Here is a 20,013-nt window from a genome sequence, read left to right on the forward strand (position 1 = left end):
GTGAGGCCGACACGCTAACCCTCATCTGCCGGGCCGCCACTATATATGTATATAAATAAATAAATATATATATATATATATACATATATAGTATATATACACATATATACACATATACATATATACATATACACACATATATATATATATATATATATATATATATATATATATATATATATATATATATATATATGTATGTATGTATATATGTGTATATAAATATATAGTATATATATACACATATATACATATATATACACATATATACATATATATATATATATATATATATATATATATATATATATATATATATATATATATATATGTATATGTATATATATGTATATATGTGTATATATATACTATATATTTATATACACATATATATACACTGCATGTACTGTACTGCAAACTAGTTTAGGCTAAGATTTGCTTTGTTATTTTTACTTGTTTAAGGTTACTTTTATTGATCAAATCCTTATCACAACTATATATATTGTCCTAATTTAGAAGCGGATCATAATGCTATGGGAGAGACTTTTTGAATGTTCTGATCACTTGTTTTTGATGCCACAACGCAACATCATACTACACTTTGAATGGACTGGAATAAACCCCCCCTCCGTTAAAATCTGCGCACTGCCTCACCGCCTGTTGATTTGACGTTCATTTGTAGGTGAGACGAAGCATGGAGGTCAGCAGAAGTAGCGTGACATTGGCTGCCCGACCAAATTGCTCCTCCACTCCACATTTCCTCTTCCGAGAGTCATTCTGCACACGAGGCGGCCATATGAGCCCGTTGTGACACTTGCTTGTTATCTTAATTAAGCAGAATGAGACCTCCACATACTAGTGTCTTTTGTAGCTTTCCAAAGTTTGTAAAACTGAATCTGCGAGGGTTCACAGAAATTTGGGGATTGGGACTTTTCTGGTAGTGTTGCTCTTAAAATGTGGTACTTTATTATTGAGGTCAAGTTGTCTAAAAATTAAATACACATGGCTTCGTATGACGAAGTACACTTATTGGGCAGATAACATGAATTTAGTGTCTTGGTACATCGACCCCCAGTTTTGCTGTCCACGCCAACATGATTTTAGAAATTTAATAAAAATCATAACAATTGTGCATTAAACATTGATTTATGCAAGGATTCGGAGGGTTTGATGTGTGATGCTAAACGAATTTATGAATGAAAGACCTTGACGCGACCCTCAAATGACAACTGAGCTGCTAATCTCTCTGCCAGCGCGTGGTGTGCAAAATAATGATGTGCAAAATTTTTGTGGGTGCGATTTATAGTCAGTCAGGTGCCTTGTTTAGAAACCAGAAAATACCATATCTAAAATTAAAATGGCGTATTTCTTTTTTTGTTTTTTTTTATAATAAGCATGTCCAGCCAATTTTGCATCAGTCATTGGATCCGTTTTTCGGGGATGATTTTTTCTAATTTTATTCAAAACCACATTGCTCTTCCCAGCCAATACGAGCACTACACAAAACTGCCTGAAAGTGATTTATAACTATTTACTGTCATATGTTAAATCCACTTAATTAACAAGACATGGTCACATTGGGCAGCTTGTTTTTACTCACAGCAGTTCAAAGGATACACATGGTTGCAAAATGTTCAAGGGCACACACTAATATGATAAATAGGATGTGGGGAGAGGGGCTTCTGCTCTCCATAATTTACCATCTGACTGAAGGCGTATAGTGACGGTGGTGAGGGCTGGGGTTGTTATTAGTGTGTTATAGTGTGACACTGGTAGGTAGAAATAAGTTAACTAAATGACCAAAATGGGAATATGGTCAAACTATGCTAACTACGGCATCAATCAATCATGTTAAAAAGCATTAGTGAATAGGACTCAACATTTGGACTACAGTGGTACCTCGTGATACAACATGCTCATCTTACAACATGCTCGTGTTACGACGAAAATTTCGATCGAATAATTCGCTCGCGATACAATTAAAATTTCGAGATGCGACGAAGCCAGGTAGCCATGACATGAGAGGCTGTTTATCATTGTAGCGCACTGTCTTTTTTGCCGCATCTCTTTCGTGTATAACAGATAGCTACGAGGACTGAACGATTTATTCAGACGAGTTTCGACAAGGGAACGCACAACGCGCATGCGCGGGCAAAACGAGGGCTTTCTGGGTAATGAAGTATACTCGTGCACACAACACCAATAGGCAATGGCACCCTTTCTCAGAATAAAATTTCATTACCCACAATCAATACGTGGGAAGTTCAGCTATTGCATTTCCTGTTATTCTTTCTAAGGAAAGGAGCTCCCACGATTGCTCATTTAACCCTATTTCTCATTGGCAAGTGGTCGTGCGTTATCCTATTGTGAGGACATTTGTGTGCATCATTATCGGAATATTTTGAAGGAAATACAACAACAAACAGTCCATCGATAGCGAACGTGAGGGTGGAGGCGTGGCAAACCGCTAACCCGGAAAACGAAGGTAACAAAAGATTAAGACAAAACTAGAATTCAGTTTTGTGTAAAGTTACATTAAACGTATGTTTGAGTGTCTGTATATATTTATCCAAGTTAATTTAAATTTGTTTGTTCGTTTACGAGTGCCGTGGATAAAGTCCCCCCGTGTGTGTCGTTGACTCTCCCCTCCGCGAAATGCGTCTAATTTTACATCTATTAAACACATTTTTTTACTATTAAACCAGTCGTTATTTATTCCTTTGTCAATATATGGCAAATTAGAAGAAATAAAACATTTTTTCCAATCCAATATCCTGTTTTTGGTGTTTTTTCAGAGGGTTGGAACGAATTAATTTTTCAATTCATTTCAATGGGAAACGTTCGCTCGAGTTACGAAAAGCTCGACATACAATCTCAGTCTCGGAACGGATTATGATCGTATGTCGAGGTACCACTGTACTTAAAACTCACCTTTGAGGACCTCCTCTCAATACTCACCCATTAATAGCTTAATAATGCTGTTAGCCCTTTATCTCCAAGTGGGGCACATATGGAACATTTCTGCACATTTTGGAGCACTTGGTAATGTTTGGTAGAACATGATCCAGATAGGGACATCGGGTTGGTAACCTGTAGTCATCGTTATGATGTTATCCATGCTTTCATCGACTGAAAACTGGGGGTCAGAACGGCGTACATTCATCATTTCTAAATACATCACATTGGTAAAATGTGTATATGTGAATGGATAGATACTACATTTGTAAATTGTGTGGTTGCGTATAAAATACAGGCAAATGTTAGTTTACATGACCCAACTTTTGGTTAAAATCCACTACCTTAATGACACCATATAACATCATATTGAGAAATGAAGCACTTTTTTTGTTTAATTCAGCTAGCTCTAGGCCAAGGGTGTTAGGCCGGACCATTTTAGATATAATATTTAGATTTTTTTTAATAAATAGATTAAAAGAACTGGATTAAAAGCCCTGAATATTCAGTTATTTGTAGATCAAAAACAATGTTTATTTTAGCTTTTTTTAAATATATTTTTAGATTTTACAAAATGATTTTTGAACTAAAAACAGAAAAAAATGATTAAAAAATTAAAAATGATTGATTTAAAAGAGGGAAAATCAGGAAATTTAATATACATCTATACTCTTCATTTTAATTTGATCCTAAAACAGAAAAGTTAGCACTCATGATTTACTTTCTCGGGCCACACAAAATGATGCGGCGGGCCAGATTTGGCCCCTGGGCCGCCACTTTGACACCTGTGCTCTAGGCTAACACATAATGGTGAAATTTAATGAAATTAGTGCTCGTCACAATTTAGCATCTTATATTTGACGACAAACTATAACTGTCATGACCTAATTGCAACGGTTACCCAATGTGCACATTTTTTTCTACTACAATTGTCATGATGTATATAGCATGTGATAGATAAGTCTCCAATCTACGTCCTTACGATTATGTAAGTATCTCATACACACACATGCACACACACACGAAAACTTTCACACAAATCATACACTGCGGTATTGCAAAATTGGCACTTGGACAATATTTACGAACAAACTGGCAGATGTCAAAAGGCTTTGACCATGGGATTTTAGAAAAAAAGCAGGTCTAATACGGATGTGCTGTAGTTACTACGTGTCGTTGAGTGCTCTGTGCCGACTTCTGCCAAAAAAACACGATGCTTGCTTGCCACGGGCATAAAAACAAAGAAAAAGCAAAGAAAACAAATGAAACAGGTCACGGAGTAAAGGCAAGCTACAAAAATAGACCTGCCTAAAATCACCAGCGTTATCATTTTTACACATTTAAATTCCTAGTTCTACCAAAAACACTTTACCTTCCAATTTAAATTACTTCATTTGAAGTCAGGTGTATTGCTTAAAAGTGGCTGTGTCTTAGGAGCTGGCGGCTAGAGTTAAAAATGGGCAAACAGGAGCAGAAAAAAATGGACACAAGCGTTTACAGTGCTTTAACCCAGAAGCCTGCAGGGTAGCAAGGATTAATTACTGTTGAGTTTGACCCAAGGAGAACTAGAGCAGATTATCCCTTCATACTGCACAAGAGTTTATTTGAGCCTGATGGACACCTACGCGGTCAGGGTGTCATAGTATATTCAAATCCAGTTTGAGATCCTTCACAACATCGCAATTTTGTTTTTATCTTCAACAAGAAGTTCTTTAAATATGAAGCATTGTTTGGATGTGTCAATGAAAAGCATGTATTTGAAGAGACATTTTTCAAAATCATGCGACAACAGTATGTATGCTATGGAAGATCCGTTGGCTTCCCATTGGGTCCGAACACATGAATTGTTACCTGGAGAGGTGGGCATCACAGGAAGAGAATAATGTGTAATTACAATAGACAGTCTAAAACAAAGCCCTTCACTTTCAATGAGTTGCTCTCAGAGATGGGAAGGTTACCTCAAAGGGGAATTCAAATGAAGCAGATGGCTGAGTGCTCACAGGGGCACACATGCACTGTCCTGCTTTTTTTGTTCTTCCATTTTTTTTTTACAGTCTGACAACATTAGCTGCATTCTGAGGAGCCTCACCTTCCTCTTGACTGTTAGCCTATAGCTCCACATCAAAAGTGCATAGTAAACCCCCTTTCCGGTTTAAAAATATAAATGAGTAATCACAAACTTTTCAATCATTTGCTGCCATTGATGGTGACTGACAAACTCTACACATGAAGTTTTTACATAGACCTCACTTTTTTTTCTTTAATATTACGAATTACAGTGGTACCTCTACATACGAGCAGCTCTACCTACGGGATGCTCGAGATACGAGGAAAATTCTGAGCTAATAATTTTGCTCTAGATACGAGAAAAATTTCGAGATGCGAGAAAGCCAGGTGGCCATGACATGAGAGGCTCTTTATCATTGTAGTCTTTTTTGCCGCATCTCTTTCGTGTATAACAGAGATCTACGAGCACTGAACGATTTATTCTGACGAGTTTCTCCTACGCATCGACCAGGAAACGCACAACGCGCATGCACGGGCAAAAAGAGGGCTTTCTGGGTAATGAAGTATACTCGTGCACACAACACCGATAGGCAATGGTACCCTTTCTCAGAATAAAACTTCTTTACCCACAATCAATACGTGGGTAGGCTGTTATTCCTTCCTTAGCCTGTTAGCTCCCGCGACTCCTCATTCAAGACTACTTCTCGTTGGCAAGTGGTCGTGCGTTATCCTATTGTGAGGACATTTGTGTGCATCATTTTCGGAATATTTTGAAGGGAATACAACAGCAAACAGCCCATCGATAGCGAACGTGAGGGTGGAGGCGTGGCAAACCGCTAACCCGTAAAACGAAGGTTAAAAAAGATTAAAACAAAATTAGAATTCAGTTTTGTGTAAAGTTACATTAAACGTATGTTTGAGTGTGTCTGCATATATTAATCCAAGTTAATCTAAATTTGTTTGTTCGGTTACGAGTGCGTTGCCGTGGATAAAAATTGAAAATTTTTGAATCAGAATTGGGACATCCCGCGAGCCTAACATAAATTTCCCTCCAGTCCTCTCAATCAAAATGGATAGGACGTCGATGGAGCTAAAAAAATGATCATTCAACATTAGCCATCCAAATTCAAAAGAATTAAACATCTGCCCCTGTCAATGGCAACTAATGAATTAATGCCATCCAGAACCTTCACAATTCAATGCAGTGAAAAACGAGCCAAAACACTCCAAGTAAATATTCCTTTTTTTCATTTTATTCTATACCTTATGATTTCATCCAGCAGGTGTGCTTGCTTATCGACAATGCATTTGAGGATGCCTCTTCTCACACCAACATACACTCACATGCACACACACACACACACACACACGTACATTCCCCTATGAGCCCCTTATTGCTTTATTCCGTGTTAAAAGCAGAAAATAAATAATTTCAATAATCCCTTTGATCGTGAACAAAAGCGTTCAAAATATCGCTCTGCCTCGTGTGCCCTTGAACACATACACACGCACACACACACTCACACAAACACACACACACACGCAGGCTGTGCCTTCCCAGTAGAAAGTCATATATGCATAAAATAACCAAAAATGGACATGTCAAGAACTGTACATGTGATGACATCAGTTATTACAGTCTAAAACAAGTACAGAATTATACAGTAAGTAGGTCCTATGGAAATACATATTTTGATAAATACATTTGAAGGAAAGCCGCCAACCATGTGCTCTCATTACTGTACATCATTCGTTCAAAGAAAAAGGACTCGACCTCATCAAAATGTGGATTAGTATTCTTCCAAGCTGACAAATTTAAATGTGCATCTATATTTTCTTTCATATATTATATGCATTTTGAACAGACTGCGGCGACAAGTAACGCAGTGTCATTTTTTTGACAGGTGAGCCACGATCCTGACAGCGGAATATCATTACTACCCCCGAGGATCCAGCCATCGTCTCACAATCAATTGCTGCGTGCTATTCTTAAACTGGGTCATATGCAGGTTAAACTGCCCGACATCACACACACGCGCATAGATACACACGCAAATATATGCGGTGTACACTTTGCGGTCAGACCGACATTATCATCGTGTCATTCCAACTCACTAGAGCGGCAAAGGAGGAAGCTAAACAAAAGTGTGCCGTGTCAACCGCATTGAGCAACGCAGTCATACGAGCAACCGGATTCCGCTTCACAATAAGAATCATGTGACGCTATTGCTAGTCTCTGTATCGTTAGTTCTTTTTATTTTCCTGTTGAAAATGATAATAAAATTAAACTAAAGGCGGCCCGGTGTTTGAGTGGATAGCGCATAGGCTTCACAGTTCTGGGGTCGAGGGTTCGATCCCAGGTGGGTCCTCACTGTGTGGAGTTTGCATGTTCGTCCGGGCTTGCGTGGGTTTTCTCCAGGTACTTTGGTTTCCTCCCACATACGAAAAACATGCATGTAAGCTGGTTGAACACTCTAAATTGCCCCTAGGTATGAGTGTGAGCATGAATGGTTTTTCCGTCTCCTCGTGCCCTGCGATTGGCTGGCCAGCAATTTAAGGTGTCAGTTCAGCTATTTGTGAGTTAACTTGCTCAGCCAAGGAAAAAAATAAACTTAGTGTAACAAGTGGATATCAAAACCTGTACAGTGGTACCTCGACCTACGATCAGCTCTACCTACGACATGCTCGTGGTACGATGAAAATTTCGATCGAATAATTCGCCCACGATACGATCAAAATTTCATAACATGAGAGGCTGTTTATCATTGTAGCGCACTGTCTTTTTTTGCCGCATCTCTTTCGTGTATAACAGATAGCTACGAGCACTGAACGATTTATTCAGACGAGTTTCCGCTACACATGGACCAGAACGCGCATGCGCGGGCAAAAAGAGGGCTTTCTGGGTAATGAAGTATACTCGTGCACACAACACCGATAGGCAATGGCACCCTTTCTCAGAATAAAACTTCATTACCCACAATCAATACGTGGGTAGGCTGTTGCATTTCCTGTTTCCCCCTAGCCTGTTAGCTCCTGTTGGCGGAGCGATCGCTAATTCAAGACTACTTCTCGTTGGTAATTGGTCGTGTGTTATCCTAGTGAGGACATCTGTGTGCATCATTTTCGGAATATTTTGAAGGGAATGCGTAGAACAGCAAACAGCCCATCGATAGCGAACGCGAGGGTGGAGGCGTGGCAAACAACTAACCCGGCCAGAACGAAGGTAAAAAAATAAAACAAAATTAGAATTCTGTTTTGTGTAAAGTTACATTAAACGTATGTTTGAGTGTGTCTGTATATATTAATCCAAGTTAATTTAAATTTGTTTGTTCGGTTAAGAGTACGTTGTCCCGGGAAAACGCAACCGAGCAGTCAATTAAAAGGTGTATACCAAGACTCCTGTCTTATAGTGAATTACCTCATTTCTTGGGAATCAAAATGCAGGTTCAATTTCGCTTCTCTAATCCTCAATCACAGCAAACGTTTCCAGTATTGTGCATCACCGAGTCATCAACCAGTAGTCACAGGCCAGCTGGGCAGCACAAAAGGAAAGTGTGGGGTAAAGATTGGGTGGTGAAATTGGAGGTGCAGCTATAACAACGTCCGCCAAGTAAAAAAGGAGCACAGGCGATTTTTACTGGTCACTTCTGAACCAAGCAAGTGGCAACCAGGGAATATTAGATTTGCTTTAAATTCACAGTGACAGTTAATAAATATAACCGAACTTAAGTGGCATAAATTGACAAAGTAGAGAAAACCCATTTTGTATATAAACTCTAGGATGAATTGTTGAAGGTTTTATCGGCCAAAATTGAGGCCTATAAAATTGGCTGAACTTTCTAAAAATAATTTTACGCAGCACTGGTTGTAAAAAGTTAAGGGTTTCAGAGGAAGTTGTTGGAAGTCATTAAGTTTGACATTTAGCAGAGCAGTTGGATGGAGGGCTTGGTAGCATGGTGGCTAGTTTGCAATAAAATGGAAATTTATTCCAGTTGACTACACCGTGGTGGACTGGTCTCTAGGTAATCGAATGGCTCAAATATGATAGACTAACAAGCCTTCAAACGGACGATCTAGAAGAGGACTTCTTGAACCTTTTTGAAGATTGGCCGATATTGTTCTGCTGTGTCAAGTTTTGCGACTTAGAGAAGTCATGCTTAAACCGGTTTATTTCTTAAAATAATGCATTTTATCATACGACATGTTAATTCTCTTAAAACAAAAATAGATGTTGTCAGGAGCACCTTGTTTGTCCCACCTGGCTTGCCGTTAGGCTAGAGCAGCTGCGAGTGATTCTTGATTACTTCCTGATGTGGGTATTTAAGCACCACAGAAGTGGTAGTCATTGTCGGATTGTCCTGCGTGACACTGCATACATCGCTGCAGAGGTACTGTTTCTCCATGCTCCGGTTTTGTTTCGTTTTGGGATGTACAAGTCCTTGTTATTTTGTAAAGCTTTTTGAGTCATTAAAGTTACTGTCATGAGCACAGTTTGTCTCCCCTCCTCCTGCTTCCCTGCTACTGGGTGCAAATCCCTCCGATCGCGCCACGACGTCTCGACGCGATTGTAACAGATATAGTGTAAGTTGTGAAAAGTGTAATGGCGCCAAAGGTTTTCTATGGACATCTTTTATAAAAATGAAAAACAACAGATGTTGTTGCCAATTATTTTGCGGGTACGCAAGACGCAGCTCACAGATCTCCTTGGGACCACAGTTTAAAATTTAGCCCCCAAAACACCAATGTCTCTGTCACCAAAAATTAAGAGATAGTAAAAAAATGCAACATTTTTTCCATTCAAACGATCTTTGTGATGTTGATAATTCTAACAGTTATCCGATTTAAAACCTGTTCTCCACATATATTCCTGCATTAGGAACATAGCCTAAGTAGTCCCTACATCATCATTATCTGCAGTTGTGTTTCCCTTTCCCTAACAAGCTAACAAGGATTCCAAAATAAGACAATAAACACTAGTGTCCACATATGACAGTCCTCCAAACAAGATGGCTGGGAGAATTCGGTCACAACACTGTCAGCTTTCTTGATCCTTCCACTGGCCTTTTTCCCTTCCTTTCTTTTTTTGGTTCCCATGCTGACCTTGAACTGCTGTGTTCTTCTGACGGGTGACAGGGAGACATCATGAAAACTGTTTGCCGCTTGAGAAAGTGGCTCAGCCTGGTTGTTTTTCTTTCGCTTCTCTCAAAAGCCTTCCTGTGTAATTCCCAGCTGATGCAGCCACACTAGTATGTTACGCAAATAGTTGGCGGATGGAAATAGCAAATCCCACCTTCAAGTCGAAACTTTGCTGTCAGGTGAAACATCTTGTAACTCCACTTTATCTTATTTTAATGGTTTGCTCTAGTTGAGAAATGTTCTTGACCTGAAAGATTATGAAACCCCACAACCCAAATTATAATTTCATTACATATATGCAAAGCCACTTGGGAATCAATAGGGAAAAAAGCTTATCTGCACCAATGAATTCCATGCCTTCCAGTGAGATTTTACAACAATGGGGTCATAGCTCGTAAGAAGTTACAACAGAGGAGGCTAAAACGAATCAATCCCGAGCTCGTGTTGATCTCTCTAAAAGATGGGAGCGATGCCTTCAGGCGCTAGCCTCCTTGAAAAACAAATACTCTCCACGCTATCTACCGGCTCACTTTCCTTCACATGCCTCCACGCCAGTGCGATTACAAGATGTCCTCCAGTGACGATTCCGCGATCAACCCGAGTACCCAGCGGCCCGCCGGACTCTTTTGTCTAGCCTCTACGCCTCTACGTCAACACCTTCAAAACGCCTCCAAGGTCACACTGTGAGAAGGGAGGTAATTCTCGCCCCCCGACTCTTCTCGCGGAAATCGTAATTGATTCAACCCAAGTTGGAACTATTTTTAGCTTTTGCTCCGTCCTCCTTTGTAGCATCCACGGGGCTCAGTCCTTGCAACCTTTGGTCCTCCGAATTGTGGCTAAGTAGACTCTCAACACGACATTCCACGCACAGTTATGAGTCACACTAGCAATGCGGCATGGTGAATGTGTATTTGGTTTAGAGCTTCAGGCACGAGAAGAGGAAAAGTAGGAATGTATGATGTACGTAATTCCATAATTATATACCGTAGATGACATAGAAGACGAATAGGTATGTAAAAATGTTGGTCTAACATTGAAACTAAATGTCAAACACTACAAGCTGTAATTCAAGGTACATTTCAATATACAATAAAGCTAAAAGATTGTGGAATAATCATTTTCTTTAGAGTTATAACTCGAGATTTGAAGATGTTTGACTTGTGAAATGATGCCTTGTTCATCTCAAATCCACTCTATTTAAGATATTATACAATTTTAAGGTATTTAGGATGGATGCTAGTTATTAGATTTGTACTGCTGTATGTGGCAGTGTCACGTCCTGCGTCTTTGCTGCACCTCATTAAAGGGATTTGCGGGGAAGCGTTAATGAGGGTGATGGTCACCAAGTGCCTGTATCTGTATGGTATGTGTGACTCTATGTTAGCCTGTGAGGGTCAAGGGATTACAAACATGTCTTGTTAAATTAGGCTGCTGTGACTGAGTTGGTGGGGACTCAGCTGCGGGAATGGAAACGACTTGTGCGTATCGGTGATGAGCTGTGGACAAACTAGTAGAAGCACATCCCTCTTCTTGTCTAGCCAACTACTCTTTTTTTCTGCTCATGCAACTTGATGATCAAAGCGACTGGCCAAAATCTTCTGGACTCTGACATGGAGAGTTCCGAATATTCAGAGAGATTTTCAGGAATAAAAAAAGCTTTAAAAAGCTTTATTTTATTTATTATAGTATAGGGCAGCCCAGTGAACGAGTGGTCAGCGCATGGGCATCACAGTTCTGGGGTCCAAGTTTCGTATCGATTCCAGGTGGGTCCTCACTCTGTGGGATTTGCATGTTTTCCCTTGTGTGGGTTTTATCTGGGTACTCCAGTTTCTTCCCACATCCCAAAAACATGCATGTAGGCTGAACTTGAACACTCTAAATTGCCTCTAGGTATGAGTTTGAGCCTTAATGGTTGTCCGTCTCCTTGTGGATGAGGATTGGCTGGCCACCAATTCAGGCTGGTGGTGATTTTTTTTTAAAAGCCATATCACCTATCTTTTTTTCAGGATAACGTAACTTTTGTAAACTCTTGTAAATTGGTCAGGATATTCCGTTTTCAGGATGAGTGGCTATGCATTATGATGAACCAAGTAATCTGACTAGATGAAATGTGAATATTTATTTTTCAAGTCAATTTCATGTGTGTCCCTGAAGTTTAGGCCTGGCTGAGAACTACTAACTTCACAACACAATATGCAGTTCAGCAATTAAAGTTGAATCAGAGACAAATGGAATTCCAACTGAATATTTTAGTTGCCTTCAATAAAATATGAAGTGGATGAATCACAGATTGGGTCCCCCCTAATTAACTGTATGAGTGAGAATCAGCTGACACAACCAGTGGTTCAAAGAAGTTGTAGGTTTTTTTTTTAACAAGGAAAACAATTTTAAAAAAGGCAATACCTTACCTTACTGTTTTGCTGAGCCACACACTCGTGCTACATGAACAATCGCACACATTCGGGAAGAACAAAACGAGACGGGCGTCTGACACAAGTTTTTGCGGCATGAGTTTGGAAGACAAAGTGAGTTTGTTTGGACACACGCTGCTGTAATCTCCACATTGAGATGGAGGCTGGCTTACTTGAGTCCCTTTCTAGCCGTGCTTTCAAAAAAACAAACAAAAAATAAAAGGACTTCCTTGTTATTATCACAACGAAGTTATATAAAATAAGGGATCAACGTGACGGATTTACCTTACTGGAAGTCTTCTTTTTGGTCTTCTAAAATGTTTTTGTCATCAGGTAACACACATACACATGATAAATAACCACAGTCTATACATTTGAGAATCAACAATATGCGATCTCATATGACGAATCATTTTAGCAAAATGTAGATCACTTTTGTTGAGATACACGAAAAAGCCTTGGATGCAGGTATTAGTGCATAGGTGCGGACAAAATGAGTATTTGTGGAGTGAACTGTCCTCACTCAGAGAAAAAAAATGATCCATTAAATAGAGATTTTCACACCCTCCTTGATTACCGTATTACTTAAATATATCTCTCTATATGTAGATATGATGATAATTAATAATAGGACAAAGCATAAAACAGTGTTACCTGGTAACGTGTCTGTCAAATCACAGCAAATTGTAGGTCAAATGAAAGGGGGAACACAGTGACATCTGGTAAAGGAAAGTTAAACGAATCACACACGTAACAATGTTTGTGCGGATTTCAGTCTGGAGGAGTACAGGAGGGTGTGATCAATTCTCACAAATTGGAAGGAAGCTTTGAACGCACAGCTTGCGTTTCTAAATCCGATGAGTAGGTAGAAGAGCCTCTCCGCAGCGATGGGGACGGCGAGGCTCCGGGGGAATGTGTCTGATGGGAGTGGCTCGGTGAAAGCTGGATTGGGGGAGTCATATGACCAAGAACAGAGCTGCAGGGTTTGGGTTTTAGAGTGGGCGAGGAGAAGGGTGAGGGGTAATAACCAGTTTCAAAAGAGGAGCAAGCAGTTTGGTAGCCTAAGGCCTGGGCCACCTCCTGGGGAAGAGATGGGTGTGAGCTGGATAGCAGCTTTAGATCCTCAGAGAAGCGACCTGGCTGGTGATCTCTTCCCAACGTGTGTGTCTGTACTGAAGGATGCGCAGGAAGAGAGGACTGAGGCATGAACAGAGAACTATGGGATCCAGTGGCACTAGATGGGTCGCTAAAGTGGAAAGTTCTACTCGTAACAGGACTTTGAATAGTTGGGCTTGGTGCCACCGGAGTAAGGCATGGAGAGGCGTTTGCTGAGCCGTACTGGGCCAGAGAAGCCAAGGCAGACCTCTCTAATGACATCTGGTGAGGAAGGAATCCAGACTGGAGGCCTGCCAGGCTAAAGTGCCCAAGTGATGATGGACAACCCTCCGTGGGCTGTTGGCCGTTCTGCCCTTTGCTTGACGATGGGGAGCCATGTGGGGGGGAGTGAAAAAGGTTAACACCACCTGTAGTCCTTCCTCCTAAAGCAAATTGTTGCAAGGGAGTCACTTGAGGAGTTTTAGGGGAGGGCACACAGTAGAGAAGTTGTCCTGGCATGGGGTTGGACGAGCCAGTAGATATTGGACTCTGACAACGTGAAGAAGAACTAAGTCCTTCTATGGTGCCACCAGAGACTCCCTCTGAAGGACCAAACGGAGCATGCCCCCCAAGTGCGCTCTCTGTTGACCTACCTTTTTGTGCTGTAACCCCCCCTCCACCTGGCGCACTTGAACTTACCCCCATATAGCTCGCTACATCTGCACTGAAAGCCTTTGCCAGAGATCCTCCTTCAGGATTTGATATCAGAGGGTCACTAAAAATTCCGGTAGGAGAACCAACAGTTAATCCTCCAGAAACCTTGGTTACAACAGCAGGCCGCCCTAGAGATCCACTAGTTGTCACTGCTAGAAGTAATTTTTCAGTTGTTCCACCCATTGACCCATGAGAAGTCCTTCCTAATAAATCCGTTGTGGTTGTCGAGACCAGTGAATCTCCAGGAGTCTCTCCCACTGATCCGGCAAACGCCCTCCCTAATGATCTCGTAGCTGTGGTTGATACCGTTGAATTTCCAGGGGTCGCTTCCCATGAAGCACCAGAAGCCCTCCCTGATGACCCACCAGTGGTCATACTCATTAGTAAGTCTCCTGAACTCTTTCCGGTTGATGCGAACAAGCCCTCTCCCAATGGCCTTTTGGCTGAATCTGCGACTGACACACAACTAAACCTGCCCGTGACCCGCGCTACAGATTTTCCACTATCACCTCTAATGGATCCTTCAGAAACCTCACCCAGTGATTCCCCTGAGATACCGCCCACTGATCCCCTGGGAGCTGCTCCTAACCTCAAATGTTTTAGTGAACTGGCTTCTGTACCCACTGTCGTAAAATCCTCGCTGGCCCACCCGCAATCACCTGCGCTTACCCCTTCCAAAGACCCGCCTACTGCTCCAGCTGGAGGCCAGTCTGTTACACCGCCACAGGCGCCGACTACACTACCGCTCAAGCCCGAGCCGGTGCTTCCGTTGGTTGCCGTTTGGTGAAATAAATTGGACAAAGGAGGGGTGGTAGAGCGAAAAGTTGGCTGATGTTGTGGCTGTGAGTGTAGCTGGGCCAGACTTGATGACGGGGAACCAGACGATGAGTACGGTCTGCGGGGAGGTGCCGACGACCTGCTTGCACTATACCCTGATTTCTTCTCATTTGGTGCACCAAGACCTTCGATACCTGAACCCTGTTGACCAGAGGTAGTTGCCCCTGAACCTTTTGTTACGTGCTGGGCCTGAAAAGAGGCTAGTAAGGACATGTCCACTCCTGCGCGTCGTTTTGAAGGAGTGCTGGCGGGAGAATCCCCAGCAGACCCAGGAACCGGTGACGATGGACCGAACGTGTGAAACCTCTTTTGCCGACTGGCTGAGTCCTTCAGGGACCCCAGCACTGAAACCGGAGGCCTGAAGAGAGTCGACGGGAGGTGAGGATGGTGTGTGAGAGCGATGGCAACCGAGGTGGTGGCTGCTGCCGCCTGGAGAGGCGCCTGGATTAGTGGGGCCCAGATGACAGGTGTCGGCGAAGGTGGCGTCTGGGGAGGAGCATTCTGCAGGAGGTGGGCACAGTGAGCCATGTCTCTGTCGTGCTGTACAATTTGTTGGATGATTTCATTTTCCTGGTAGTTGAGGACACCCGAGCTGAGGTCATGCTGCACCTTATGCTGCAGGATGGAGTTTTTCTTTCCTATGAAAGCATATTGAAGAACAGACAGTGAAAGGAGAGAAAAAAGGGAAGAAAAAAAAGAATGAGTATCTTGTCAGTAGATAGGGCTTAGCTGACATTTTTTTGGTGTACTTGAGCGACAACCTTATTTAAGAGCATGCCTCAACTGTGGAAGGTATCTCAGAAAAGGCAACACGTGCAGGGAAATCACACACACAAAGATGTAACTATGAGATTGCAGAAGCAAGCCACAGTGGGGGGTAGACAAATAGAGTGGAGGCAAAGAGAAACAACAATAAAAGACAGGTGGGAGAAACGGCCTCTGAAAGCATGACAGCGTTAAGGTGTAGGCGTTGCATGTCTCAGTAGCTCTTTGTGTGCAATTCCATAGTAACTTAGTGACAAACTATTTTATCAGTTGATGTATTTTTTACTGCTTTTAGACCAAATTCGAATATTTTTTAAGTTCAACAAATAGTCATTTCATTTTCTATTATTGTTTCCTTTTACAATGTCAACAATGAAGCTATTTTCATTTGAACTTTCTTAAAAAAAATGATAGAAAATGATAGAAAAATAAATGCATGATCTTTCAACATCTCCAACACATTTGGCTACTAAATTATGTCATGTGACATTATATGTTAGAAATCATATGCCATTGTATCGCTATTGCTAAACTATTACCCAACTTTTGTGATTTTTCCCCTTTTATAATTGTTTTTAATTCCAAGACTTTTCTTTCAAAGTCAAGGGTTAACTGGGTGAAAGAGACAATTTGATTGCACCTCTTTGGGAAACTGCACAAAACTCTGACCTCTAAGTCCATTAGCCGTAGTGGAGCAGTGACAGGGTCAATTCGCAGGCCTGCCATTCTCAATTCCAGCCTGTGTAACCCTGAGATATTCCAAATGCAATTAGGTGCAATCAATCTGACTGCGCTGCTATGACTGGTGGTTATACAGGGCTGAGGTGCTTCCTCTGAGGACGACCCACCATCCACCTGCCCGCTAATTGCTTGCAAGACCTCTAATCAGATTGTGAAAGTCCATCAACGGAGTTATTAATTTGTGCGCAAGTCCTATACAGTTTGCAGGTGACTTTATTAAGGGACAGCGAAATGTTCAAGCAGGGAAAAAAAATATTGTATAAAATAGATCACATTCAGCCCATTGTATATTTTTAAATCAGCATCGCTAAAACGAGCCCACCCCGCCCACTATTCAAGATGCTAAACATAGCCGCGGATAAAACTCGCAGCAGGCCAGCGATGGCTGCACGATGATACAGACGTGCCTCTCATTGTGAATATTTTATTTGCACAGGGCTTTGAGAGCATTTGAGCAGACTGATGGATATGCAGAGAATATCAATTGTCTCCAAAGGGAAGCAAAACAGGGAATTGGCGATCTGCATCTATTTAGCAGCTTCGACTGAACACTTTGACGACTCGTCCAAGAACTGAAATGCGGTGATATCATTCCCATTATCACAAAAGGGTGAGGAAGTTGCGGAGGAAGGTCTCATTAAATTCTCATGAGCGAACACATCCTCAAGGCCAGCCTAAACGTTTTTCTTTATTCATAGGCCGAAATGTAATTTTTCCTCCTGACTGATTCAACACATTTCTACTAAATTAACAAGTTAATCGTGATGAGTAATAGTAGCCTCGACGAGCTAATGCCGAATGTACATGCGATAACTTATCATTCACAAATTCAGTATTTCACTACAAGGAATATTTTCTAGTAAAACACAAAACAAAACAAAAAAAGTTTGAGAATACCTGGTTTAACATAACTGGTTCAACAATCATTATCTTCACATTGAAAACACAGGCCAGGTAAAAGTTTTCCAGTAAGAAAGCAAATTGTACATCAAAGTAAGATACTGTGCAGTCTTACCAATTCTGTCCAGTCTGTCCAAGGCAACTGTCTCAAAGGCCCGTCGCATCATTGGATACTCCTCTAGCACTTCGTTAAAGTTGTCCACCGACAGGGAGTACAAACGACAGTATGTGTCGGCTCGCACGCTGGCAGTCCGTCTGCCACGAGTCAGCAAACAAATTTCTAAAGTAAAAAACAAAACATAAACAAGACATCAAGACAGGTCTAAGAACTGAAATAAGTGACAGTACAAAGTGGAAAATAAAACGATTTTATTACTGGGAGAAAATGCATTGAATGCTTATTTTATTTTATTTATTTTTTAAGAAATCTCAAACAACGTGCACAGGGTCCTGTGTGGAGTTTGCGTTCTCACCGGGCTTGCATGGCTTTTCTCCGGGTACTCCGCACATATCCACATATGTCCAAGTTTAATACGTTCTGATACATTATGGTCTTTGATGGACCATGACATCTGTTAATTTCCGTTGCAATTGAGATTTCAAAATGCATGAGGGTTGGCCACTCATGAAAAATAGTTACCGAACAGCACACTCTACGTGACAGTTCAGTCACCTTCGGTCCAGCGAGTGGTTGGCTGGACGCTTCCCAGGGACGATAATCGCTCCAAATCCTTCAGATCAAAGTAGAGCGGTTTAATCTACCCAGCTATACTAATACTCAGATGAAAAGCAAGGAAGACTGTCACTTTTCACACCTTTTCTAAAACAGGACCATTTCATAATCCAAGATTCAAACGCTGTAACGCAAAACTGTGATGCTTGTGGGCTAAGCAAATCCCACCGTGCAGCCCTTGTAAGTTCCCTTAAGATAAAGCAATATTTTAGAGGTTGTAATTTGCATTATCCATGTGCTGGGATGTAATATGGTGAGTTTTATATGCCAATACTAGCACTGCTAGGCTAAAATTATGATGACTGGTGTACATTTTACTTCTCATTCTTTAAATGAGCAACATAAAAATTACTAAAACATTGACTTTCTGGGTAATATTGTTTTTCCTGGAGACCAAATCTGAAAAAAAAATTCTAGAGTAACATCATAAAAGCCCTTTTTCTAATTTTCCATTATCAGTATAGGTTTTCCACCCAAATAGATCATGAAATTTAAAAAATCCACGTTGCTGTTAGACATTTTGAAGCACGAATCCCTTTCAACTCTGTGAAATACTTTTTTGTTCATATGCAGAACTCAATGAAAACATTGTTGCAACCCATTTTAAGCATTAAAACACTAACTCCTCTTCAAGATCTGACATCTGCCTTACCCAGTCAAGAAACTAATGGCCCATTTAACAGGTTTGCATTGTGTACGCGCATCCGTCTCACCTGTACATTTTGTAGTCACGTGTGTACTTGTGTGTGTGTGTGCAGAGAAGGAATATGCGCGCATGCATGATAGCGCCGCTCTTGGTGTTTTATTCATGAGAGTTTTTCATCGTAAGTGCTGGTGATAAAAAAGGCTATATATTCTATATATATGCATATGCGAATATGAATGCGGTTACGAGGTTTGCCGTGGACTCGAACTTTTGGTTTTTCCTCTTTGTATTCAATGTGAGTTTATATATGTGCGTGTGTGAGTTCATTTCATTCAATAGCTTTTTAGTGTGCATCTTCTTTGCTGCTATCCCCTTTCTTTCTCAGAAACCCATTTCTCGTTTATCCCCTTCATGTTGCGCATGTTGGCAAACACACACATGCTAACAAGCGGCTCCCGTCGCGAGCAAGGCCATGTCTCCTTTAATCAGTGAAAACATTTGTAGTGCCGGCTGTTGTTTACATTTGGGTGTAAGTGTATGACGGTGTAGAGTGAGAACGCGGAGATGAGGTGGCGCACAATGACTAGGTTGATGACCATCACGGCCCATCGTATCAACGTTCATCATGGCCACTGCCTAGTTTGATGAGAAAATAAAGAGCTGTCAGGTTCTCAGATTTTGACACATTATTTTTACTAGTTAGCATGTTTGCTTCACAGATTTCTACTTCGAGATTTCAAATCTCAGTTCTGCCTTTCCTGTCGGTCATTTGCTCTCCCTGCGCTCACATATTTTTAAATGTAACGACATGCAGGACTGTTACGATGAAACCGTATTTTAACGACTATAAGGCGCACATAAAAGTCTTAAATTTTCTCCAAAATAGACAGGGCGCCTTATAATCCAGTGCGCTTTATATATGGACCAATACTAAAATTGTTATCACGATAAAATAAAATAAATCAGTCGATAGGGTACACCATCCCTTACAGCTCTCACAACTACGGCAAGCAGCCCCCGACTCTACTATTTTCCCCGTAGAAAAAGTACTGTGCAGTGACTGCTGGGATATG

The 20,013-nt window shown here is 41.2% G+C and overlaps 1 protein-coding gene across 3 annotated transcripts in view; it reads right to left on the reverse strand.

Moving 5' to 3' along the window:
• Positions 1–3,121: 3,121 nt before the first annotated feature.
• The window catches only part of hcn4 (hyperpolarization activated cyclic nucleotide-gated potassium channel 4), an 83,380-nt gene continuing 66,488 nt past the window's right edge, over positions 3,122–20,013 (reverse strand). For 2 of the 3 annotated variants that reach the window (XM_077624954.1, XM_077624946.1), the window contains exons 7-8: positions 17,677–17,841; positions 7,812–15,793 (exon numbers count right to left, since the gene is read on the reverse strand). In XM_077624954.1, the coding sequence (XP_077481080.1) occupies positions 13,317–15,793; positions 17,677–17,841 (2,642 nt within the window). In that variant the 3' untranslated portion in view covers positions 7,812–13,316. Of the gene's footprint in view, positions 3,137–7,811; positions 15,794–17,676; positions 17,842–20,013 lie in introns of those variants that run through there. The other variant, XR_013305989.1, reaches the window with a different exon arrangement.

The sequence above is a fragment of the Stigmatopora argus genome, chromosome 2 (assembly GCF_051989625.1).
Source record: "Stigmatopora argus isolate UIUO_Sarg chromosome 2, RoL_Sarg_1.0, whole genome shotgun sequence".
Lineage (NCBI taxonomy): Eukaryota > Metazoa > Chordata > Actinopteri > Syngnathiformes > Syngnathidae > Stigmatopora > Stigmatopora argus.